Raw genomic sequence first — 27,407 nt, 5'->3', positions numbered from 1 at the left:
GAATCTGGTGAAGGCCCCACTGTATCTGACCAAAGTGAGATTAGCCTTCTCCATATGCATTTTCCAACTGCATGATGCCATGACTCTCAAACTTATATATTCGGGGGGGGGGGGGTTCACCCCCGAGCACCCCATTTTCTCCCCACCCTTTCCCGCAGTATTTCAACCCCTCCCCAAACAAATACATACACACGCACCCAGTTTTCCTTGCCCTCTGTTTCTGGGTCCTGCATAGCCTGTCAGCTCCTGCGCATGCTAGTGTGCGGCAGGGGCGTGACAGTTTGATTTAGAAAGAACGCTCTTTATGAGCTCGGAGCAGTCTTTCTAAATCTGTCTTTTAGTGAGAATCTCTTTATAAAAAGATCTTTTCACTTTGGACCGGGTGGGTTCGGCAGCTTGTGAAGCACTGATTGGCACAGTGGTTGTTGTTGATGGGAAGAGTAGTCTAGCAGTCAGTTAAGTAACCTACGCCTGGTGGGTCGTATGAAGAGATTTTACTATAAGGATTTACTTGAGGTATGATGAAGTGGGTGGAGGGGCTCGGCTACTTGTACTTCCTGGCTCTTAAATATAAACTTCTTTGTGGTGCTCTTCATTGCCCTGCAGCTGGATCCACAAATCGGCGAGGTAACTCAAAAATGTTGGACTAGGGGTAGTCTGGATTCTAAGAGTGGTCTGTTTTGAATGCCCTGCAACTATTTTGACTTATTTTAATCCCACTTGGCACTGCTTGGTCTGAATGATTTTTGCTTGCGGGATGAAAGGTGGTGCATTTCATAGGTTTAGCACAGCAATATGCTGGACCCCATGTCAAAATATATTCAGCGCAGTAATAGCTTGGGGAAGGTATTGTTTTGGTATGTTGTCATCATCTTCCAAGTTGGTAGGTTGCTGCTCCTGTATGTCAGGTAGCTCATTTTCTGGTGGAGATGTTTCGGTACAGTGTTCAGAGTTTTGGAAAGAATGAGTACCCTCTGTTTCTCATTGAGGTTTTGGACTAGGCCCAAGGCATACATTAGTTTTAAAAAAATTGATTAGCAAAATCGTGCTAATTAAAATGTTCTTGATTAGCAAACGCTCATTTATTAAGAGTGCAGCATGCCCACAGGCCTTAGTGCGCACATAGAACAAAAACAGTGCGCACATAACGTAGAGGAGGAAAGTAAAGATTAGCAAGGTATAAGCTCTAGGTAGTCCAGGTTATCCAGTTGATTCATGGAGGGGACCCTAATCTTTTGAGTTGGAGAGAAAGGTCTTAATAGATTTTTGAAAACTAGAAAGGCCTGGAACGTTTCAGTTCGGACAGAATAGAGTTCCAGAGGCTAGGGGCGAAGATGTCAAATCTAGTGCTAGCAGTTTTGTACTGATATTTCACCAGTAGTTTTTTCTAACCAAGACACACAATGAGCAACAATACAGCATTTTCTCGTACCGTTTAAGTAAGATATTAGTCAGAGGATTGCCTGTAAATGTAAAGGTTGGTTGCATGAATGGACACAAATATTTATGATAAAAAAAAACTCTGAAAGTTTGTCTAGTCTCTGCAACTGGGTGCAGCCGATGTTTCACAGGGCAGTGTCTCATATATTGTATGGTTGCCCCATCATTTTCTGCATAAGGAGAAGTTCACAAGTTTCGTGAATGAAAAAACAATGTTAAAGGAAAGTCTTAGCTGGCAATTAAATAGCATGATCAAAGACTGTGCGTTAGCACTAGCTCCCTTCATCACAGCCTTTATTAATGCCTCAATCACCTCCGGCATTGTACCCGCCTCCCTTAAGGAAGCTTGGGTCCGGCCTCTTCTGAAAAAGCCTATATTGGACCCAGACTCTCCAAACTACAGGCCAGTGCCTTTCTTGCTGAAAATTCTGGACTAGGCTGCATATTTAAAGATTCAGCCTTACTTGAAAATGCATAACATCCTTATGGGGAGGGGAAGGGAGTGGGAGGGGGGAGACCATCTGGCTTTCGTCCCCGGCATGGCACAATCAGCTCTGCTAGACTTAAAAATCAGCTACTAGAAAACATGGACAAAGACAAGTCTGCACTTGTTTTGCTCCTCGACCTGTCGGCAGCGATCGACCTGGTTGACCACGATCTTAGGAAGACACCTCAGACTCCGCCCACTTCTCCCAAGAAGGCACCATCTGGATAACATCCTTTCTGGAGGGCTGGGCCATGAGGGTTTTCTCAGACCAGGCATCAGCCGCTCCGTCCCCGATTGGTTGTGGGGTGCACCTTCCCTACTCTCTACAACCTCTTCACCTTACCTCTATTCAATGACTTGGAAGAATTCGGCATAACCTTCACCAATTATGCCAATGATGCACAAATTCTTCCCCCACTATCCGGTGGCTATGAGGAAGACCTTTACCTTGCAGCATACATATGCAATCATCCAAGCCTGGATGGCAGCCAATGGCCTTTGTCTCAAGGGGGACAAAACATAAATGTTACTGGTAGGCCCTAAAGAGACACTAAAAATACTAGACCGCAAATGCTGCAACTTCCAAATCGAAAGCACTGTAATCCCAGTTTGGACCGCGGTAAAAACATTAGGAGTCTTCCTAGATTCCACACTATCCATGGATAGACAGGTTAGTTACATCTCGTTAGCAGCACACTCAACGAAAATCGTGAATGCTGCCAAACCTCACCTCTCCTCCAAAAACTGCCTCAATATTGCAAGAGCCACAATAGGTGCAAAATTGGACTATTGTAATATCCTCCTCCAAAAACATTAGACTTCAAATAACATAAAACAATGCTTCAGAGCCACCCTCAGCATGCCCAAGAGAGCCTATTTCTCAGGCAAGACAAGACGCCCACTGGCTCCCTATCAAAGAGCGAATTCTGTTCAAGGCACTCAAAATTGCACACAGCTGTCTATCACAGTCAGCACCCCCCCTTATCTTACCAAAAGAATATACCAAGCACCCACTCTCAGACCCAAACGCGACCTATACTCACACCAACTTGCAATCCCTGCCTTTAACAGAGTCGAAGCAGAAGGCTCCAGTTTTGAAGTGCTTAAACCAAAATCTTGGAACTTCCTACCACTCAAACTTAGGAAAGAAACTTCTCTCGTGGCCTTCCGAAAGGCTCTGAAGACCATACATTTTAATTAGACTACAACCTCGTCACTGTTTGCATACCACTGTACTTGTATATCATGTATTGTATTTATCATGTAATGAACATGTAAATTACACACATTGTATGTTAACCTAGTAACCAAGTTTTTCTCCCATGTAACCTGCACCTAGGTGAATATTCTGTAACAGCACCACGATGTCCTATGGCAGTTGTGCGTGATAAATGGTGTTGCGGCAGGCAGGGTAAATGCCAACTTCAGGTAGACAAGATGGCCCTTGCCTGTCATTGATATCCACTGTTTTCAATACCCCTTTCGGGAGAGGGTAGGGCCACAAAAGGACCTCAAGCCGGAGCCATTTAGGCTCAAGCACACCATTCAAGCCCTGCACATCCATGAAAGTGACATTTATTGCTATGAGCACTCGGAGCCACATCTGGAAGCAATGCCATGTTTTAATTTGGCAATATTGTAAGAATTGCACTACTGGTTTTTTTTTTTTTAAAAAAAAGAAACATCATAATCCATTAACTACATACTGGTCTTTGGAAATCGGATATAGTTTTCTTAATATATCCAGGTTACTTCTGGTTTGCAATGACTTGAAAGGGCCTTTCTTGCCTATCACTCCCAATGCAGGTCTTGGGCACAGAGTGGAGTAGATTACTGATTCACTCTGTTAGTCCCCTTTGAACTTGCAGTGAACGGAGACCATAACGTGGAGAAAGCCCTAAGGCCAAGAGTATTTCAGGCCGTGCTGTGCTTTCATTGAACAGGATAGTTTAGCAACCATATTGCAAATGTATTCTATTGGCTTGTGTGCCAAACCTGAGGGGACCGATAAAGCCCAACCTACCCCCACCACATCTGGCCTATGCTCCAACGTTGTAAACTACAAAATACATGAAACTGTTTCACCTACATCACAATAATTCTTCATGATAAAAAACTCTACATGGGGAATCTATACTCTTCCTTTCTCCAAACTCCTACCGAGCATTTGCATTACTTTCAAGGAAGTTGCGTAGTCTGATTTGTGTCTATAGACCCAAGAGCTCTGGAACAACTCCTGTACTACCAGAAACTAGTATGAAACTAGTATGGGTCAACTTTGAACAGAAAGTGACCAATTGGAGAACTAGATTGCTTTTGTACCCTGTGAGGAGGTTTGGGGGTGGTGGCCTGCTAGCCAATAAGAGTGTCTCGGAGCCGGGACTTCACCACATGGAATAGACAGTTCCGATTCTCCTCGGAGCGGGAGACCGCCATCTGTCCTTGCTGGGAATCGGTGTGCACCTCTGCATCCTCATCCCCTTTTCCACATATTTAGCCCCCACAACCATGCCGTCCCCACTTAACTTGTTTCCTTTTGCCATGCCGGAACCGGGGATGGTAGCGTTTCCCGGAGCATCTCCGACTCCCGAATGGCCATCATGGAGAGGGAGAAGGGAGTACCTGTAGTTTCCTTCTCCCCAATCCATGGCGGCCATCCTTTTCTTTTTTAAACTATTTTTATTAATTTCAACAAATATAAACCAAACAATAAACTATACATCCTACATCTCTTGTACAGTTCCCTAATGTGTCTCCCCTATCCCGAGCCTACCCCACATCACCTTCTGCCACCCTTTCTGAAGGCACCCCATCCTCCGGAAGAACTGCCGTCCTCCAGGCGAGCCTAGTCACCCAGTGTAGCCACTAATTGCCTACAGGCTGTCAGCGACTACACCTCCTCCTCTCCCCCTCTTTTTATTGCTTCACGCCACACCACTTTCTGAGTCCACCCATTTCCAAAGATCATGCCACCAGGCTTCTACTTTTGGTCTATTACTCACTTTCCAACCCTTGGCAATTCTACGCTTGGCAAGTATGTAAGCCAGATCTTTAAGTTTACTCATGTTTCAATTTCCTCGGTCTGGGGAACCACCTACCATGCACGCCCACACAGATTCTACATCAAGGTTTATCTCCTTCCCAGCCAAGAACTGGGCCACCTCCCCCCAGAATCTCCTTATTTCTGGGCATGCCCAAAACATGTGTACCAGTCCCGCCTTCTCTTCCCCACATTTCAGACATGTTTGGGTCCCAGCGTTATTAAATGTAGCTATCTTCTGAGGAGTCCTATACGCTCTATGGGTAACCTATAACTGGATTTGTTGCAATCGCGCTTTCCTGGACACCTTTTTGTAGTATCCTTGCACCCTCCTCCACAACCCATCACTCATTGATTCACCGGCTTCTTCCTCCCAACTGGATCAACTCCTTCCCCACTTTAGACATCAGCAGTTCATATATTTGGGAGACCTCGTGGCCTCCGTCCGACACATCATAAAAAGTTTCTATGGCCTTGTCGGGCTGACTTGCCAGCACAGTTTCTGACCATGTGTCTTTTATTTTCCACAGCAACCTAGTATAAGTGATGTATTGTCCCCTGTGTAAACCGGTATCTTCCACCAATGTGTCATACTCCGCCTTTCCCATCCAACCACAGATCCTGAGCGTTGCTATGCCGATCGGTTCCCAATGCTTTCTAATGATCTTCCTCGATTGTTCATCCACTCCCCTTTGTGTCACTAGTAGCATTTGTGGGGAACACAGGAATTGATTCTCCATGACTCGGCAAGCCCTTCGCCACATCTTCCAACCCCAGTCCAACATTTCGTCCCCCACCCCCGTCTCATTGTGCTATTGGCAACCATATCCACTCATTCAGAAACAACGGGGCTCCCTCTGCAATTCAACAATCTAGACTCTGGGGTGGGGTTTTCCGACAGCCACTTCGCCGCATATTGTAGTTGACTGGCCAGATAATATCTCAAAATTGGGCAATTTAGCCCCCCCCCATTCATACATGTTCTGCAGTTTCCATAATGCTACTCTATTCCTAGAATTGTGCCATATGAACCCCCTACAAATGCTCTGGATCTTGACAAAAAAACCCTCTTGGGTATCATATATGGTATATTTGTGAAGTAGTGCAACAACCTAGGTAGCACCACCATCTTTAACGGTGCCACCCTCCCCATCACGGTCAAAGGGAGCTTGGCCCTGAATCGCATACTGGTTTTTTAAAATTTTGGCCACCGCCTTCTCAGTATTTTGTTTGTGTTCGACCTCTACACTATGATGTACATCAACCCCCCCCCCCCCCTCCCCGGTAGCTAAAGGCCTCGGTCTCCCCATTGTATTTGTAATATTGGCAGTTTATCTCATGGTATCCCTTTATATCTTCCCTGGGGAAATATACAGGACTTTTTGGGGTTCACTGTTATGCCCGATAGCGCCGCCTATTGCCCCATGACTTCGAGAATATATTGTAATATGTCAAATACAGCAACATATCTGCGTACATTGATATCGGGTGTCTCCCTCTTTCATGTTTATTCCCACTTCTGTGTTCCTGCCTCAAGTATATCACCAGAGGTTCAAGTGCTAGAATAAAAAGTATCGGGGACCATGGGCATCCCTGTCTGGTACCCCTACTAAGTTGCCACCGTTCTGAGATGGTCGTTCCCGTCTTAACTCGGGCCAGCGGTATGCTGTATAGCAGTTAGATCCACTTCAAGTATGTGGGCCTGACTCCATACTCTTTCAGGGCGGCCATCAGCCAAGGCCACTTGACTGAATCGAAGGCTTTCACTGCATCCAATGAGATCACTGCAACTTCCCAAGGGTCCTTGTCCTTTTCCGTCTGTTCAATAACAGTCTGTGCTCAGTTTGTTGGGTTTAAGGAGCGGGATGATTGCCTCCTTAAGAGACTCTGGTAGCGTACCCCTGTCCAGCGCCTCATTTAGCATTGCAAGCATCGGGGGAAGTAACTCTGTTATATATGATTTATAGAACTCGTAGGGAGTCCATCTTCTCCTGGAGCTTTACAAGTGGGTAATTGCTTAATCACTTCTTCTAGTTCATCTGATGTAAGTGGGGCCTCTAGGTTCTCCCTTGCCGCCACCTCCAGTTTGGGAAGGTTGATTTCTGTCAATGTTTCCATCACATCAATCTCCTCCACCTCAATGGTGGTGACATCCCTATACAACTGTTGGTAATATTCCAAAAAGCATGTGTTCACGCCTTCCTGGGTATCATGTGTTAGACCATTCATCCACTGTACTTCTCTAATCGGCTGTCTGGGTGTCTCATTTTCATACAGCCAGGCCAACAATCTGCCTGGCTTATCACCCTCTGCGTGCTGCCTTTCGTTTTTTTTTTTTTTAGTTCAGGTTTCATAATCTCTCCCAATGGTCCCTGCAATCTTGTTGTAGTTGACACATGGTTCCAGCCTCCTCTAGTCTCCACCCACCCGCATTAGTGTCTATAATCTCTTCTCCGCCTCGTGCAACCCCTTTGTTATCCCACCTTGTAGGCCTTTAGATTTAGATAATGCTGCCCCCCTCTTCACTGCCTTAAATGCCACCCATAATGTGCCTGCTGATTCTACACTCCGTGTTCGAAATAATCCTTTCTTTCTTTCCTCAGGTCTTCCCTAAAAACTGTCTTTCAGCGCTTCAGCCCTAAGTCGCCATGTTAGGATTCTCGCCCTAGAAGGCGAGTACTGCCACTGTACAATCAATAGTGCGTAGTCCGACAGGACCCTCGCTTTATATTCCGACTTCACTATTTCTCCGGTCACCTCCGGTGCAACAAATCTGTAGTCTAGTCTGGTGTACAAGTTCTGTGGGGCAGAGTAGTGGGAGTATTCTGTCTTGCGGGTGGTGCAATCTCCATACATCCGTTAATTGGAAATCGGAAATCTTAGAGTCCTTGGGGCCATGGCAACTGGGTGGGTCTCCTAACCTTCTCTTCTGATCTGTCTAACTTGGGTTCTAGCGTACAGTTAAAGTCCCCCTCCCCATGAAACTGCTCTTTCGATTATATGGCTGATCTTTCTATATAGAGTTTTGAAGTAATTGGTGGCATCCTGGTTCGGGGGATATGTGTAAATAATAACCAATTCCATACTTTCTACCAAGCCTCTGGCCATCCTCCTGTACGGCTCTATAGTGTACTGCTGTAATTTAAAAAGTACATGTGGAGCTATCCACATAACCCCTCTGGCATACGCCGAATATGTTGCGCCCATGGTGATCCCTCTGCATTTCATCCCCACCACCTCCTGTTTGTGTTTGGTCAAGTGAGTTTCTTGTAACAAGGCAATATCAATTTTCAGTCTCTTCAGATGCATCATGACCTTATTTCGCTTCAGATAATTGAGTCCCCTGACATTCCAGGTCACTATCTTAAGGTCTCCCATGTCATCCATACCTCATTCCGCCCGTGTCTTCCTCTATCTTCTGCACAATACTCAGAGATTTGTGGCTGTAGGCTCACCCTTTAACAATTCCCAGAACTCCCTCCCTTTTACAACGCCCTCTCTTCAACTCGAACTGTCCCGACTATCACCCCACTTCCCTTCACAACCAGCCCCAACTGTCGCCCAGCTCCATCCTTGGATCTCCGGCTATACCTCATCTAGCCCTTTCTCTGTGATACCGTTACTCGAGCTCAGCAGGGGGATATCGATATAACAGTATCCTAGCGAAACTAACTATGGGGGATGATCGTCTCTCTCACGGTGCTATTGATCTATTACTGCACCTATACTCATGTATCGAATTAATATTGTCAGTTACCTTTTATTCTCCTTTTAACCGCCATATCGTGCCTGCTCCCAATACCATCAGTATCTGCTGTGCTATATTCAAGTCCAAGGTCAAATATTCTCACAGCATAATCCCGGAAACAACTGGTTCACTTCTCCAACCTGCCCTCCGTCTGGTCATCTGCTCCTGCTGGACACTTCTGCCGCGTCAGTTTCGCAGAATAGGGCCTTATTCTTATGGAACACCTTCAATTTCGCAGGGTAGATCCGCATGTACCTGTATCCCGCTTCCCGTAACCTCCTTTGGATCGTTACATAGGGCAGTCGCCGCCTTTGTACCAAGAATGTGTAATCGGGGTAGGCTGTAATGGATGCAGACGTTCTATGTATTGCACCTTTCCGGAGGTGTTCCAAAATCCTCCCTCTGTCCCTATAATCAACCGCAGGCTGTGGCTTCCGGACCTGCACCCTATGTGCTCTCAATAGCGAACCCCTGAGATGGCGCCCCTCCTGTAATTTCCTGTAGCAACATGGTTTCGATATAGTTGGTCGTGTCCAACCCTTCTCCCTCCGGCAGCCCCATGATTCGCACATTGTTTCTGCGCGCCCGCCCTTCTGCTTCTTCTGCTCTGTTTTCTAGGTTGCACACCTGTTGCCGCAGCGTGTGGACTTCTGCAGCATTCGCCGTGCAAGTGGCTGTGTTGGCATTCACCTCCATCTCCAGTCCGCTCGTGCGAACTGCTAGCGCCCTTACGTCTTGCCGGAACAAGTTAATGTCTAACTGTACCGCATCTATCTTAAATTCCAGTGAGGTCTTGAGTTCGGCCATTGCCGCGTCAAGCTTGTTCTCCCTTGATACTTTCAAGTCTGCAATCGCATCTAGGATCTGTTGGTCATTGCGCGCCGGAGAAGCTTTGCTTTGCGTGGTTTGCCCCTTGTTCTTCACTGCCTCTGCTGTCTGGGGTGATTTGGCAAACTCTTCCATTGTCGACTGCTTGCCTTTATTTTTATCAGCATAGTGGCCCCCCCCTTTTTTTTTTCTCTTCCCCCAGATGTGGACCCACACTATGGACGGGCAAGGTCACTACTTTGTTGCCTGACTTCTCTATGCAGTGTGCGTTATGCAGTCATCTGTACCTGGTGTTGGGCCATGTACAGTTGTCCCAGCTGGAGTGGGCCTTTATCTAGGCCGTTGGGGCTCTGTCAGCATCCGAACTTGCCACTGCACTTCAGGGGGCAAGGTCTCCTCTTCACGCCTTGCTTGACTCCTGAGTTGCCTCCCCCTTGTCTCGGTGAGCCCCAGGCTTTGTCCTATGATGCTGTGAACGCACCCGAGTTACAGTATCCACCACTTAAGTCACTTGTGAGGTTCCTGCTGCATTTGCCACTGTGCTTGTGGTAGAACGCCTTAATACTCTTCCATTTGTCACCCACTCCTTCTAGATATTCTTAAGGGCTAGTATGCTGGGTGGGTGTGGTGACGCTCCCGCGCAGCCTCCCTCACTCGCGTGGGTCGCCAGCCTCCTCCTCTCCCTTTGTGGCTGGGCAGCTCTGCGTGCCGAGCTTCCAGTATCGCCATATATCCCCCCTGATACAGTGACCTCACGAGGTCCTCTTTGCATCCAGACTTGTGCTCTGCTTTCAGCATATATCGCGCGGCTTCCACTGCTTACCAATGTTACTCATGGGGCTCCTGCTGATTTCACCACTGTCGGGTGCTTACATTGGAAAGCCTTCATTTCTATACGTTTGCCAGTTGCTCCTCCTCTCGAGGTTCTGCAGGGCTTATATGTAGGGTGGCTGTGGTAACATTCCCTCGCCGCCTGCCTCGCTCGCATGGGCCACCAGTCTCCTCCGTTCCCTTTGTTTGTGGCGGGGCAGCTCTCTGTGCCGAGCTTCCAGTGTCATAATGTATCCATGTTGTAGTGACCGTGTGTGGTCTCCTCTGCACCCGCAGACTTGTGCCTTGCTTTTCAACACAAAGCGTGCCACTCCCGCTTCTTCCCAAGTCACTCACAGGGTTTCTGGCGCCACTGTAGATGTGCGTACATTAGAACACCTCACTAACCTTACATTTGCCACCCGCTGTTCCTCTAGAGTCTCTGCGGGGCTTGTGTGCTGGGTGGCTGTGGCTGTGGTAATGCTCCATCGCACGCGTGGGCCACCATGTAGCCCCCTCTGCTCACTTTGTTCCCGGGTGGGAAGCTCTTCGAGCAGAGCTTACAGTGTAATAATGTATCCGCCTTGGAGGTATTGACCGCGCGCGGTCGTCTTAGCTCTGGTGGACTTTCAGCACGCAGCGTGCTCTCGGACAGCAGCTCTCCTCTTTGGGCTCATCCGACTTCCTTCGGTGTCCTTTGTTCTGTCGCATCGGCCATTTTGTTGCAAATGTTGATCCTCGGATACAAACTTGCAGTCCGTGTCTTGAATGCATTAATTTATGTAGAGGCCCCAGTTCTTCGTTGAGTAGGCACCACTTCCTCACACGTACAACAATACATTCCTGAGCTCAATTCTGCTCTGTGGACACATTTTTCTGCCGGATCATTTCGGATCGTCAGGAGCAGCTCCGAAGACTCGTCCTAATCCATGGCTCTTTGTTTCCGTTTTTTTTTTCGAGTGGAGAAACGGTTAACAGTTTTTCAACTCTAGAAAAATATTATTTTGCCTAGGTACTAATGGCAATCTAACTCTCGGAGGTGGGGCATTACCACTAAGGTAATGCCCCAGGGCTCGCGATCGAAACACGACCGAAGCGAGGGGTTTAACCTCACTGGTAATGCTCACTAACCAACCCCACCCCCTCCCCTGGCTATTGCTTATTTATGATGAATTGAATGCTTTGTTCGATGTGACAGAAAGTTTCTTCACAGTATTTATCACTTTTAAAGCCCATTCACCATATGCTTCATCACACATTCGTTTTTGACTAAAGGACACTATTCTCTTGTATTGCTTTCCTCTGATTTTTGTGCCTAGATGCACTTGTTTACAGGCGCGTTATAAATGACACATCATATCTCCTTTCTCTTGCATGTTCAGATAACCATGTCATTCGTGCAATGTTCGTTCAGTCCTGGGAGTGCGTTTGTGCATTCTGGCCTTGGTAGTCCCAGGGTTTTTAAGAGAACACCTAAAGGTCCTAGAATGAAAAGAACAAACATTGACGTAAGAATCTCACAAATGACATGGGCAAATTGTCTTGTGTGCATTCATACCAGTTTCCAAAATAAATGTCTCCTTGGTTAAATTGTAAACTTTCTTTTTCACCACTGCAAAATAGGCCATTGGTTTTCTGGATCTTGCAGCTATAAATTTCCCCCATACATTTTGTTCATATATGCACTTCTTCAGACATTATTTGACTCATCCCAAGAAGTTCCATTCCATTATGACTAGCTATCTGGTCAAGCTTTGGGTCCAGGTCGTATGATTAACCTTACCATCCAATTAACCACATCTGCTTTGGCAGGTGAGCTGTGAATGTCTGCTGTAGGTTAATGCAATGAAGATTCCATTGTGCTCAAAGCTCCCTAGAGATGCGAAGAACTTTAGAAGCGTACTATCCATAAGCAAACGTGGTCGCTTTTTTTCTATTTAAGGGCGTATACATCGTGCTGTTGGCCTCAAGCTTGTGTGCAAGCAGTAACAGTTTATACTGGCTGTAGATGTGTACAACACTATATCCCAGATGTAGTGCCTGCTATTCAACAGTTGCTGGGATACACGTGTTATAAACCTACTCTGCAGTCTAATCGTGTACAGAAATGTGATGGTGTGTATGCGTGTACTGTATCTAATTTGGTATGCATTATATCTTGAAGGTCCATTCAGTTGGAGCCTCGGAAGTTGTAAAGATGGGGAATTGTTGACCGGTCGGATACAGGTTGACTTTCTTATCTTCGTTTTTATTTTTCCATTGCCCCTGTGGACCGATATTTTATAGATGGGTTCATAGATGCTTTTGCCGAGCTAGGGTACGTTTTTTGGAGACAAGCTGTAACATCCTGCTGTTTAAGGTCGTGCGGCGATGAATAAACCGCTCCCCCTCTTGCATGCGTCTCTTGATGTTGGTGGCCTTGTACCATGTGTGAATTTGGACAGTAGCTAGAAAGATGCCTTACATGTTGCACTGCAAAGGCATGCGTGCTGCAGCAATTCCGGGTTTCAGGAGTGAAGGCAACCACTGCCATGCATTCACACGTTACGCTCGTACTAGCATAACACTCAATAGTTGATTATCAGGAAAACTGTTTACAAGGTGAAACCTGGAATGCGAAAAACGGGTAGCAACCACCCAGGTTGACCAAGCGTTGTGCCTCCTGAATTCAGAAACCCCGATACTTTTGATTCAGCTTGTCAGTTTCCTGCCTACACGCGACACATTGCGTGTGGAAAGTTGCACTCGTGGTGCATCAGATATTTAGATGGCTTTGCTACACAATCTCCCTAGGGTGTGCTTGCAGTGGTTTTGTTAGTGTTCTGTAGACTACTCTGGACTGTATTTAATTCAAGTACTGTCTATAGAAGCTTCCTCATTAATTTGATCTCAACAGCGCTGGGTGCATTTGGTATTTTTTTTTTTGTCATATAAAATGATCTTCTGCCATGCGAGGCCTCGTAGTGAGTGGAGGTAGCTAAAGATGCAAGATGCAACATCGTTGTTGCGTGAATGCCAGAAGTTCGAATCGTGTGCATGTATGGGTGTATATGCTATGTGACAGTAATACTTTGTTATAGACTGTTATGAAGGGGCGTGCACAAGCTCTATGAATTGCTGGCACTGCGACCCCGGGAGGGACACTAGTTGGTAAGAAGGTGTTAGTTTTTTTTTTTTTGTGTTGGCGCGGGTGCATGTTATAGGGCTAAAGATGTTGTGTGCCGTATAGTGAGCTTGATTTTACTCCAGTGGTTAATGTGGTGCCACCGAGTAAGTCTGCTCTGTGGGAGGTCGTGGTGGAAGGGAGACGTGGGGGGGGGGGCAGGGGAGCTTTTCTGTGCCCTCTTGCTAGGCTAGACTAGACTGGTAGCCTTGTAGGCACTTGGCAGAGTGAGTGAGAGTAAGTCTTGAAAGCTTTTCTTTTTTGCTGCTTTTCTCCCATATACTTCTATGGCACACCCTTTCTTCTGACTTTTTGGAGTGAAGCCCTTTGCTTCACTTCCCCTGCTTTTATGGGGGAAACTGATCAGTCCATATCTGTACTGAAGGACTATGTCTCTCTTTATGGATTTCTTGTATTTGTTTGTAACTGCACGCATCACCCTAAAGTGAAGTGCTGTTAAGATACTTTGTAACCAAACTTATGGTTTTATTGCTTTTTGGTTATAATTGCAGGATGTGCTGGTGGCAGCAATACTTATTCATCTGTGTTTTGAACTTTTTACTCGTGCACTTTTGCACTTACCGCATTTGGCTACTAAGAGTGACTAGCCCTCCAAGATGGCCATGCCACGATATTTTCTCCTGTTCTTTGGGCACATTCAAGCCCTCTCTGGCCTGTAATTGCCATATATGGAATGCCCTTTCCCAGGGAAAGATGCAGCTTTTCCAGTCAAAGGGTGGGTGGTCTGGCTGGATGTGGGGGCTGTCACTTTCTGGTCTTAGTACATATCAAGGTTCCTGAATGTCTATTGCTGGGGAGATTGAGTGATCAGTGGCTATCTATTATTAGATGGTGACTGCCAGTTTTAATGGTGCAGATCCTTACCATTGGTGGACCTTAGCGGGCTTCCAGTTCAAATCTTTGATGAAAGGAGGACTCCAGAAGGTTTCCACAGATGATCGTTGGAGCCAGGATGCCTCTGCATGCAGCCCAGGAAGATATTTGCAGCTGTACCGCATCAACTCAAAGTCCCGGTGTAGCCCTCTGCCTCATCTCAAGACAGCCCTTGTCAGTGCTTGGACCGCAGACCGGTGGGAATGACGAGTATCAACCCCTGCACAAGGATTTGTGCCTTCGGAAGTGTCACTGGAGCAATTGACCTGCTCTCTCTCGAGGGCTACATTGCTGCAGCAATCTCCTTTCAGAGTGCATTCTTTGAACTTGGGGGAGGGGGGAATAGTCAACCTGTACTTCAAATCACCTGCTCCTGCGTTTTCAGCCTTCCAATCCCAGTGAAAGCTGTGCAGAGCCTGTGTCTTTGTTCGCCCATAGATTACTTCCTGCCACCTGATTGTGTCGACACCCGTTGCAATACGTCTTCTTCGATTCCCTGGAGGTTTCCTGAGATGTTCAGCTGGAAGTTGCCTGGAACCTGGATTCAATCACTGCAACTGACACTAAATCCCATGCCTGAAAGTGACTTCACCTGTGACTGCTGGTCCTGCCTCTACCAGACAAAGCACAGGACATTTTCAAAGCAGATTCTGGACCCTCTGCCGTGGTCTCTGGAGAAGTCTGCGTGAGTGGTTAAGTTAACACAACTGTTAAATAGTTTTTCTGCCCCTCCCACCTAACCTCAATCCTCCATAAGCCTATACGGGTGTAAAATCCTTCTTTCCTGACTGATCTGGTTAAGGATCCACTCCTGGGCCTGTCCTAGTGTAGTGCGATTGAGAGCTCCTTGCCTGAATTGTCATTTGAAACACTTGAATCACAGCCACTGGCTTTGTCCAATCACACAGTGAACCTTCCTGAAAATATTACTTTGGAACTGATAACGTTTTAGTGTTCTAGGCCCAAATCTATCCTACGGTTGCACTTACTAAGTGCAAGGCAATTATTCTAATGTTGCTCTAACGGGTATCTACTGTTCTATGCATCTGACTACTTGTGTATTGCACTGGTTTTGAATGCTGTGCTTGTCTATCTTCGTGTAAGGGTGAATGTTTATTTAATAGTAAGTATGTGACAGTATTTGCCCAGAGGTTTCATTGCTTGGCGTGCATTTTAAAGGCCCAATATATCATTGTATATTTTTGTACTTGCCTGTCTAACTGGAATTATGTTGCTCTGAGTGGACTCCTTGTAACCCTAGACCTCAACCAATCACCCCCCCCCCCCCCCTTGCCACATGCCAAATTCTAAACCTTACAGCTTTGCTACATACCTTGATTGGGTTTGGCTAGACTTCAGTGTCTTTCTTGTTCAACATAATAGGTTGGCCACACATCCACCACAGGGTAGATTTTGGAAATCCATCTTAATAACCAAAGGTTTGTTTGAAGTTTACAGCCTAATTGGACACTTCTTACCAATATAGATTAACCCAATTTGGGAGAACCTGTGTCCTAAACAGCAAAGTTTAGTACCACTTTTCTTTTATTTTCTAGGCATCGAACAAGTTACAAGATGGTTAGCGTGGATAGACCCTTGGATTTGTCTATCTCCTCAAGGAATCTACCTTTCTTTGGGAAATCATTTTACCTGGATTTGCCCCAAAACAAGAGCTCGCAGATCCTTACAGAGACCATCAAGAAACTAGGAGGGGTGAGTATGCAAATGTTTTCTGTATAGATTGTTTATGCCTTGAAAGTATTAAATGGGAAGCTGACCAGTTGATGTGCATATGGGAGAAACTGAGGTAAAGAAATCTATGCTGGCCATAAAGAAACTGGGGCTGGTAGTGAATTGGAAGACTAGCAATACAGTGAGAGGAACTGTAACGGAGGCCCAGAGCAATCTTTCACCTTTCCACACAGTACATCTATACTTTGCTTTATTTTCGGAAAGCCCCTGCTTGACCCTCTTCTGCACCGGGTATTTCCCTGTAACTTTTGATGGCTGAGCTTCTTTTGCCCTTGGTTTTAATGGAATGTATCCTGCTCTGTAAAACCCTAGATAGAATTAGTACCGAGTTACCCACATGCAGAGTGGAGCAAGTCAAGTAGTTTGCAATACTGATTATTGAAAGGCAGTAATGTAGGTTTTGGTCATGATGAGCTCTAAGAGGTGGGCTGAGCATATGTCTTAGAAGTTGCCAGTAGGTGACTTAAGGTTATGGACCTGGGCTTTAGGTTACCAATTTTCAGGTGGTTTAGGTTTCCAACATAATTTCCTATAGGGAACCAGTCCATAGACCAACTGTGGTTAAAGCATAGTTAGGGAAGTTGCAGTTCCACACCACAGATGCGTCTAAAGAAGGATTCGACCCACAGTGCACTCAAAAGTAGGCCCACTTGAAAGGTTCAGTCTCCAGGTTCGAGACAGCCAGCCAGAGAGGGAATGGATGCAGAGTAGGATTTCAACCAATGCAAGTCAATGGTCCTATGCGAGGGGGTGGGGGGGTATGGGGGGGGTTTAAGCGGCTTCAAAACAAATTTCTTCGAAACACAGGAGACCCTTGCTGAAGTATCCAAGCAGCTTGCAGGGACCCAGGGACAAATACTCACTTCACTGGATAAGGAAGATTCGGCCCTGAAACTGTGGCAGAGCAGCAAGTTTAGGTCTGTCTAGTCGTGGTTGGGATCCCTGACTTGAAGAAACTCAAACCTGTGCAAGACATACATTCGTTTTTTAAAAAAATTAAATGTGCTAATTAAAATGTTTTTGATTAACAAACTTATTTGATTAGGAATGTTGTACTCATATTTTTAGTCACAGAAGTCATTTGTTCCCAATACACAATGTGCAACAATGCAGCATGTTTGTGTACCTCTGAAATAAGATTAGTGAGATGAGTGTCTGTAAAATGTAAAGGTTAGCTGCATGAACCGACATTCTGATATAAGGCCCTGAAAACAGTGTTCTGTACAAGGCTTTGTGCAGCTGGGTGCAGTCGGTATTGCACAGAGCAGTGTTCTGAATACTTTGTTTGCCCCATCAGTTGCTGTGTAAGGAGTAGTTCAGAAGTCTTCAATCGAAATCTTTACAATGTTATAGGAAAGTAATAGCTGGAGAATCTAGTATGTGTTGCGGCATGCAGGATATTTGCCAACTTCAGGTTGATGGGATGTTCCTTGTAAATGATATTAACTGTTTTCAACATAGCGTTAAATGACACTTTCGGAGGTGGGGAGAGGCAAGCAAGGAACGACCCTTATTAGGGAGAATTCTCAAATGTAAATTCCCTTCTACCTTGGAGACCCCCAGCTCTTTTGCTGGGCTTTAGGACTTCTCATGTAATTTTAATGGGATTTAAATTCTACGTTCTTTTTAACTTTGGAGTCTGACAAACTCCATAGGCATCATCTTTAGATTGTAACACTGCACCCTCAGTGCAGTGACACAGGAAGTCTTAGATTTCCCAAAGGTTTAAATACCTTCTCTTAGTGAAACTGTTTCCAAGAGCAGTGAAGTGAAATTGACTTTACTTACAGTTTGTTACTTTCTAGACCCAGCACACACTATCTTACCATAGGACGCTGGAGGGGTTACTTGGTATCCCCTTTGTCTAGTTTCTCATGTAACATTTTTGTGTTAGCCTTCCTACAATTAATGGCTGGCGGCAGTGGTTTTATTTTTTACTACCATTGTATGTTTTTACTGTGGGCTGCGTTCGCAACCATGGTAAGGCACCCAAGGGTGCCCATTTTGTCAAAATGGACCGGTCTCCTATTGATGCCATTTCTTGTTGGGAAGGTCCTTGAGATTTACTCTGTGCGCCAAACCATGTTTGGTCTTTGTTCCTTTTGCCTTTGGCGGTATTTACGAGTGAAGCCCACCTCTGGCTCCAGTATGTCTGGTAGGGGCAGGAAGTGAGGGAGGTGCCCAAAACTTCCTGTGCTTAATCCCCTTGGTTACAGGAATGCACCCAAAGGTGATTGGCCGGCTGGCTGTCCCGCAAGGACAGCCACCATGCTGTGTGATTGAAAGCTAGGCTGGAATGATTGGGAGATCTGCATAAAAGGTGAGGCTTTTTGGCTTGGAAGGCAGTCGACCACTGGACGAAGGCATCCGAAGAACAACATGGAAGAGATGCCTGCTGCAAATCCTGGACCGTTGGTTTGCCCAGTGAAGCTCTGCTGCTGTGCTGAAGCTCCGAATTCGCCTAAACTAGAGAAGCCCTGCAAGGACGACTTCTCCCTTTGAGTTGTTGGGACCAATCGACTCCAAAGTAAGCCCGTCTGGACATCCTCTCGAAGCTGGTTGCATTTCCGCTGCTGCTGAAACCGAGGAGCCAGGGAGAGGAACACTGTGTATTATGTGCGTTGCTTTAAGTCGGACCCGAGTGCTGGGAAGATCCTCCGGGACTTCCCTGTTGCAGGACTGACCAAGCCTGAGCCACCTCAACCGAGTGCTGGACCCCAGAAGCAAGGAAAGTCTGAAGTGGTATCTGAGAAACGCAGTGTTGCTATTTGCTGTCAGACACGAGGAGCTGAAACACTGAAGGACCGCCGAATTGACGTTTGCCCATTGCTGCCAGTGACCTACCATTGCAGAGCAGGAGTCCCCAGACGTCCTCCCTCTTGTCCCCACGACAGGCTCAGGAACATGATCTGCAGAGCTGCACAGGAACAGAAGGCAGCTGGAACAATTTCTCCTAACCAGAGGTACTGTAAAGTCTAAGAACTTTGTTGTGTAGCCATACTTTCTCTCGGTTGAGACCGGTCTTGGTTACCTTGCAGAGTTGCTAAACCTTTACCCCTCACAAGCATCTCAGCTTGTGGCCCTTCAAGTTGCTGTTTTCTAAAAAACATTGTGCAAGACTTGATCTACCTGCAAAGATCTTCAGCACCCCTTGACATTGTGCAATTAATATTGGCTGTGCTGGCTCCCTGAGAGACTCCTCTACTTCTGAATTTGGGAAGTGGGAATAAATGAAAAACATACCACAATCCAGTGGAGGAAGGAGGGATTCAAAATAAATGTTGATCACACATGAAAAGGATCAAAAAAAGGGTTTTCCATGAGGCTTGTATAACAAAGATGATCAACAGAATCTCATTACCAGTGATCAATCCATAAGAGAGCCAATGAGTGGTTGTGGATGTATGTGAATGGATATGAGATAGTGTGGATTTAGTTACATTTCAAAATGAAATACAAATAGCGTGAAGGGCAAATATAACTACAAAACGGGGGGTACAAAGAGCAGGTCATCAATAAAGCAGCGTCGAAATTTGTTGATCAACAGGATGACTTATTGGAACGAGGAGCACCAAAAGACACATTAACTCACATTGCCATCATTACTAAGTATTCTAATGATTCTTCAATTTTGTACAAATTGGTCAAGAAACACTGGCATATTCTCCGATTGGACAAAGATTTAGCACCCTTTCTATCAGAAAATCCGAAATTCACGTTTACTAGAGCACCTACCATTTAACAGAAAATATGTCCTCCTTTTCAGGACACCAGTGGTGCTGGAGGTGGCTGGCTGAAAGCCACCAATGGATTTTTTAAATGTGGTCATTGTACTCAATGTGCATTTGCTCATGAAAATTGTCAAGCTTTTACTGACATGTTTGGAACTGTGGTTGGAATCAACAGTTTCATTAACTGTAAGTCCTGTTATATCGTATATGCAATTGTGTGTGGGAAATTATACATTGGCAGCACCATCCGACAATTGAGAATTCGCATTAGGGAACATTTGGCGAGCCTCAGGGTTACTGAGGCCAAATCACCATTGGCCATTCATTGACAATTAGAAAATCAATTGCAAAATAAGGCTAACCTCAGATTTGTAGGTCTTATGAAAGCTAGTAGGAGCAAGAGAGGGGGTGATATTCAACTCGGGCAGATGGAATCCAAACTCATTTGTTTCTTAAGATGTACAGAAAGGGGTCTCAACACTGATCATGAAATGCATGTCGTCTTATAAGTCTAAACATCCTCATTTGGTAATAACATGAATTTTTAATGCAATGCTGCATACTGAATCTGCCAGTATTGGCATGAGCCTGTTGAGTATGGTTACAGTAATCATTGGCATCAGACTATCATGGGTGTGTACTCATTCAGGCTCATGATGTGCTTTACAACTGTTATATTGCTTCACTACTCTGACTCATAATTTTATATACCCTTAACATTGAATAATTTTTCATCCTAATATATATCTCTTCAATACAATATCATTTCAGGCTACGGTTTGTCATGTTTCACTCGTACACTCTAGCCATCAGAATATTTACATTAGGAGCCCTCAGGGTCTTGCCACTCGTTTTTCATGTTTGCGTTTAGCCATTCATGGCTGTATTGTTGTGGCTATTGGACATTTGCCTCCTGTGGCATATCTCGCCATATTGCGCTAGCGCGCTTTGATCTGATCACGTTTTGGACTAACTGATGTGGAATTGGTTTTCAGTATGTTTATTATTGCCGGCGCATACGTGATACGTCGTCTCGTTTCTCATGTTACTCAAGTGACGCCCAATGCTGGTTTACAGCACTCCTCTGACTTTCTTACTGTGGATTTGTCCCCATTACATGGAACGCCGATCTACGGGTAAGCCGCATCTCGTCGATGTGTCAGGCTGTGCATATCATGTCGTGCAATGTGCAATTTACACTGTCTGGCTATTTTCGTTACGGACATGGATTTGATACCTTCCTCTAATTCCATGTTTAACAATAGTTAGAGCAACCGAATGCAGAATTCTGCATTTATTGGTATTACTTCTACGTTGGCAGCTTTGCATTCACAAGTCCCTTCACTCAATAGAATGAACCACATCTGAAATTGACAGATACGCCTTTATACTGTTTGGCTTACAGTTGCACGCAGCATTCTACGTATTGTGAAGTGAGACAATACTTTATTTATTTGAATTACAGATAGTATTTGAACAGGTTTTGGACGTTTTGGTAAGGATGTTTTTAGTTTTATCTAGATAATATCTTTTCACTATTATTCGACCAGGTGAGACGCACCGCTTAAGGGTTAATGCATGATGGAACTTTTTACTTGATAGTATTTCCCTAACCTCGCATACTATTTTTGGTTATTGAAACATGGATTTAGAGGTGGCAATTCTCCTGTGGCCCTTTTGTAGTTATATTACCCCTTCACGCTATTTGTCTTTCATTTTCTAATGTAACTAAATCCACACTATCTCATATCCATTCACATACATCCACAACCACTCATTGGTTATTTTATGGATTGATCACTGGTAATGAGATTCTGTTCTTCTGTTATACAAGCCTCATGGGAAACCCTTTTTTAAAAATCCTTTTCATGTGTTATCAACATTTATTTTGAATCCCTCCTTCCGCCACTGGATTGTGCTATGTGTTTTTCATTTATTACCACTTGATGACAATGCAATCCCACAATATTGTTTATTTAATTTGATTGTTTATACTACACATTTTGCTATGCTAACTTGTATTGAACCATTCTTTGTGCAGCCTTGAGAACGACCTGCAGGTCGAAACGCGTGTCGGCTGATCAACCATTGAATAAATCTGTTTTCCATACATTATTTCTTGTATTTAAGGAAATGTCCATTTAGATAGTATTTTCATAATTGATCACGGATTGTGTTGATGTGAGCGCGTGAGTCCTACCCACCACCTTTTATTTGGACCATCTTGAGATAAGCCTGGCTGCTTGACCACACTACCAACCTGTGTAGTTCAGACTGATAGCAAATGTTGGGTCCCTATTGCCAGGAGGTCAAGGTAATTGTACTGCACCCAAAGGGTACTGCATACAATCTTGCATACTGGCTAGACCAAAGTGCAGCATTCCTGCGCTGCATGCCCACAAAAGCAGTATTTGCTATTGGCCAAGCTGCCATCTGGGATGCTGATTTCTTTAGTTTTTGGGGGGGGGGTGGGGGGGGGGAGAAACCAGACTTTGTGCAATTCATGCTTCCCTTAAAAAGAAATTACATGTTTGCTATTGGTAATAACGATATCCATGACCTGGAGGTACCCAGGAGGGGATGGGCTGGGGGTTCTGAGGCACGCCAGTGAATGGGACATGACCTCCATGGACAATGTGAAGGCTGGGCAGAGGCACAGCGGCCTGGTATGAAATACAGGGGCTACTTGAGGATGCTGCTTCTGTTCCCGACCTCCTGACTGGCTGGCCAGCTCTCTCCCTAAGGCACTAATAATGTAATCTTAATCATGGAGCAAAGCGAGCTCTGGAGACTAACTACAGTGTATGATATTGCAGCAGGTCTGTAGTTGTACAGACTGGATGGAACTATTGATGTTCCTTTCCATAAACATCTAGTTAGCTTTGTGTATTATGTAAAGGGAAAACAAGTAAGACTAAGCAGAGTGGATGGCATAGCAGGCCGAGAACTGGGGTAACTAGCTGGAATATTGTAGTTTGTGGACACTTTACTTTCAGGGTAGCTTGCGGAAAGCAACAGGGTGATAAAAATACAGTGTCAAGGAGTTTGCCATCAGCTCATGGGCTGAGCACCAGTGCAATCAGCATGCCACAGAACTATCTTTTCCATGGAAAGCATTAAGTGTTCTTCGTCAATATGATATACCATCCCAAACATGAAATGTAGATGACTCTGAGATTGATAAAGTAAGCTACATGTTACTGAATAACATGGCAACGATGCAGTGTTTTACAGTAGAAGTACTTTACGCTTTATGTAGCAACTTGGATTTTTAGCAATGGAATTGCAGGACTTGGCTTTGGCAAATAGATGTTGGCTTAATGAAAGTATCGTCCCAATTTACTCCTGGTGTGCAGTTATCTGAAAGAGGAAACATTTTTGGCTAGTGTGCCCACATAGGTCTTTGGCACCGTTAAGATTGGAGAAGATGATTACAGCTGCACTTTCTTTCAACGCTCAATGAACAGAAAAGAGGATAGTGAGAGCCCGGAGGACAAGAGGAATGCAGAGTGAGCTGTTTTTTCATAGAACAAGGTAATTTAAATGTCCTGCTTTGCTAGACAAGTGCCCATTTAATTTGCAAACCTACAGAACTACATAGCTAATTGCTATATGATGCTGCTTATTTTATGCCCTGCTGCGGTCTAGCGAGCATCCATCCAAGGACCCAAAACTGTTCTAACACCTATAGACCCGCACACAAGTTAAAATATTTGGCGGTGGGTACTGCCTTCTCCCAACAGTATAGCTATATCTCCCATGGTGCTTTGCAGCAGTGGATTTCCAAAAATGGAAAAGCTGCAATTTCTTTACAGTGCAAGCATTCGTGAACATTTCTGAAATTTGAACAGTTGAAAAAATTCCTTTTGGAGGAGGAAAAAGGAGGAACTCGGATCAGGCTAGATGTGGGGAGGGGAGAAAGAGGACATGTGCATTTGGGAAGGCGTGGGAGAGGCGGCGGGCTGGGCAAGTTCAGAGCTCGTTTTTGCGTATAATTTGGATTCTGATAGAAAACTGGGTTGGGAATTAATGTGTCGGGTAGAACCGCACATTTTCGAAATATTCAGGGCGATCTGTAGTCCATTGCCAATATAACTGTGGTTATGAGAAAAACAAAAAATTAGATTAATACAAACAATGGAATTTTACAGCTACAGTTGGGTATGGGGGTAACCTATTGGGCAAACATGTCAGTCAAGAGGTGCAAAATGGCCCTGGCCAGTCAGCACAAATGCTTTGCTCACTGGCCAGGGCCAGAGGCCCTGGCTATTGGGCCCGAATGACATGGCCACCTAGGGGGCCCAAAAGAAATATTGGGAACTCGGAACCAGGTGGAAAAACCTCCCTTCAACATCCAACAAAGATAACTTTACCTTCGCCTCCTCTACCTACAAATCTGCAATCTTCCTAGCAAAATGCGATTCCTACGACTGGATCACTAAATCCAAATCCAATACAAAAGAACTTTTTAGCATACTCCTAGTTGGAATCTCCCACTGCACCACCCATCTCCTGTACCAAAGACCTCACATGATGAAATAAAATTCAAAAAGCTCTCTCCGACAAAATTGAGCTGCTCTAAACTAAAATCGAGACCATGAAAGCTAGTCTTGTCATTAATTTACCCCAACCCGCAACTCAAGTACTGCTACCTGAGCAACAGGACCTGTTCAAATTCTCCCCCCTCTGCACTAAGGAAGTTGTGGATATAATTTCAAGCTTAAAACCATCCAGATGTCTGGGTGACATCTGTCCAGCAACTATTGGGAAAGACAGCAAAGGATCTTGCACCCTTTACCACTTGGCTAATAAATGGCTCTTTTGCAACCAATAAAGTACCTACCAATCTGAAGGATGCCTGGGCCCTGCCACCTTTAAAGAAACCCTGCCTAGACACTTATACCCCGACCAATTATAGACCAATCACCACAGTGCCCTTCCTCTGAAAAATCTTGGACAGAGCTGCCTAACTACAGATTCAGCACCACCTGGAAAGTAAAAACATACTAGGGCTCCGTCAATCAGGCTTCAGACCAAGGCATGGCATGGAAACAGCCCTGATGGATCTAGTAACACAAATGGAAACAATAAAAGACAAAGGCAAGCTTTCCATCCTTTTTGTTCGATCTATTAGCCGCCTTTGACTTAGTAGACCACAAAACACTCTGTAACCACCTTATTGGTGGCCCATTTCTCAGATGATGATATTTCCTGCACTCAGTCATTCCTCAATAACCAACACCAGAGTATTTGGCCCAACGGCATCTGCTACACCTGTTACATGTGGGGTACCCCAGGGTTCCTGCATCTCCCATACGCTTTATAATAGATTTACAAAGCCTCTATTTGAGGACCTAGATCACTTGGGTGTCTCGTACACAAATTATGCCGACACCCAAATTCTGATCCCCCATTACAGGTGATTATAACAGACTCCAAACGTTTTAAACAACATCTACAGAATCATTCAAGCTTGGATGGCTAAACACGGACTCTGCCTTAACGACAATAAGACCGAATTACTCCTTGTAGTAACCCAAGCTAAACTTAAACAGTTCAACTCATTCACCATTGACGGCAATGACATCAAGGTATCGAAGGAGGTAAAAACCTTGGGCGTTTATATTGACTCCTCTTTCCTTATCAAGACAAATCAATGCAAGTGAAGCTACTACAGCCTACAGCTGTAAGCTTTTTAACACTTTTAGGCCATTTCTAACCACAACTAACTGCATCACCCTAGCTAGGGCATTAGTCTAAACCAAGTTAGACTGTTACAATGCCCTTTACTTAGGCACCAGCCAATGCAACCTAAAAGTTACAAACTTTCCAGAACTACGTGCTTAAAGCAGCGACTAACTTTCCTAGATCACTCCACATCTGAGAAGACGCAGCACCCTCTGCCTCCCAATCAACGAATCAAACTTAAAACCCTATCACTCACCTTCAAATGCTTAAATAACCTAGCCTCCGATATACCTCTGTGACAATTTCAAACTAAATTCCTTTGACCATCCAGATCCTCACAAGCCAACTGCCTTATCCCTAGGTTTAAGCTCCAAAAGGCTGGAGGCAGAAGCTTCCCCTTCCTAGCATCTAAAACTTCGAACAGTATACCCTCCACCCACAGAACTGAATCTTCCTTCCACAAATTCAGAAACAATTTGGCTCACTATGAGCTTGGACTAATATTTGCTCCGACTCTACCTTAAGCTTTAAGTTCTGTAACGCCTGATGCTTACAGCTATGACTGTACTGCCAGTCACACTTTGCACAATGCCTATCCAACGTCATATGTAAATTTTGCCATTTATAAATGTTATATGTAAATGCATATTTGTACTATGCAACTCTATCCATCCAATTTCATATGTAAATAGTGCCATATGTAAATACTGTTATATGCAACTGCAAATTTATACTTTAACTACCACTTTCTATGTACCCGCAAGATGTGCCCAGATGCCCCAGGGCTTGGCGCGCTATATAAATGAGTACAATACAATGTAGAGTGGACATGGCTGAAGGCCATGACTAGTGGCCCGGTAGCGTTTTAAAATATACATTGGGCGTGGCCAAAGGCCATGCTCACAGACCAGGGCCATGGGCCCGAATAAGACGTGTATAGAAGCCACTGGTGAAGGCCTGGCCACTTAGTGGGCCCAAAAGAGACATTTTTGTTTTGAATTGTATTTTATTTAGTCTGATAGCTATGTACCTTTTCACGTAACAAACATATGTACTAAAAAAAGAAACATATTGGGGCAACATGTACAGTGGACATTTATTTTTATTCATTTCAGTGCACTAAACCTTGAGGTATCTAGGCGCTTGTTACAGTGCAAGTGTGGTAGCCAAGACCACAGTGTAGGACCAAGCAAATGGTAAAAGCATGAAGATACATTAATAGTGCACAGTCCGGTAAAACATCACCTCATGCTGCGGTGGGCTACAGGTGTACAATAGGGCATAGTAAAACATTTGGTAATGCACAATCTGATGGCCATGGCTAGTGGCCCGGTAGTGCTCTAAAATATACGTTAGGCGCGGCCCAAGGCCATGGCTAGTGGTCTGCAAAAAGACTGTTAAATTCACTGAAACAACCTTAGTTAAGGTGCACAGATTAACACAACAAAACTGTTGAAATTCAGCAGATGTGGGAAGTCATCACCAGTAGAACTCAGTGCGTTCCCTTTGCAAAGCCCATGAGCACAGGAATATTGTTTATTTAATATAGTGCACCAAACCCATGGGTAGCTGGGCGCAAAACATTACAAGTATCTTTTAGCTTAGTTACAAATGTAGAAGGGTACATACAGGAAGAAGCAAGGTTACTTTTAAAATTTCAACGATACTAGTGGTTACATATGGTTATTCCAGGATTGCAGACAAGTGGTACAGAGTAACAGCGACATTGGCAAGCAGAGAAGCCTAGCAGGCATAGGTCAACTGGAATGCGTCTAGTTAAGCTGGAAAATTAATTCCCAAATATGCCCAATTTCAAGAGTTTGTTG

At 44.9% G+C, this 27,407-nt stretch overlaps 1 protein-coding gene across 1 annotated transcript in view; it reads left to right on the top strand.

The window, feature by feature from the left end:
• Nucleotides 1–27,407, top strand: part of DBF4B (DBF4B-CDC7 kinase regulatory subunit) — a 437,979-nt gene that overhangs the window by 36,736 nt on the left and 373,836 nt on the right. Inside the window, exon 2 of the mRNA XM_069634269.1 lies at nt 15,967–16,123. Within this exon, the coding sequence (XP_069490370.1) occupies nt 15,967–16,123 (157 nt within the window). The remainder of the gene's footprint in view (nt 1–15,966; nt 16,124–27,407) is intronic.

Source organism: Ambystoma mexicanum, chromosome 13 (genome assembly GCF_040938575.1).
Source record: "Ambystoma mexicanum isolate Mex_15411 chromosome 13, UKY_AmexF1_1, whole genome shotgun sequence".
Lineage (NCBI taxonomy): Eukaryota > Metazoa > Chordata > Amphibia > Caudata > Ambystomatidae > Ambystoma > Ambystoma mexicanum.
Note: the sequence above shows the minus strand (reverse complement) of the source record. Positions and strands in the feature narration are given on the sequence as shown.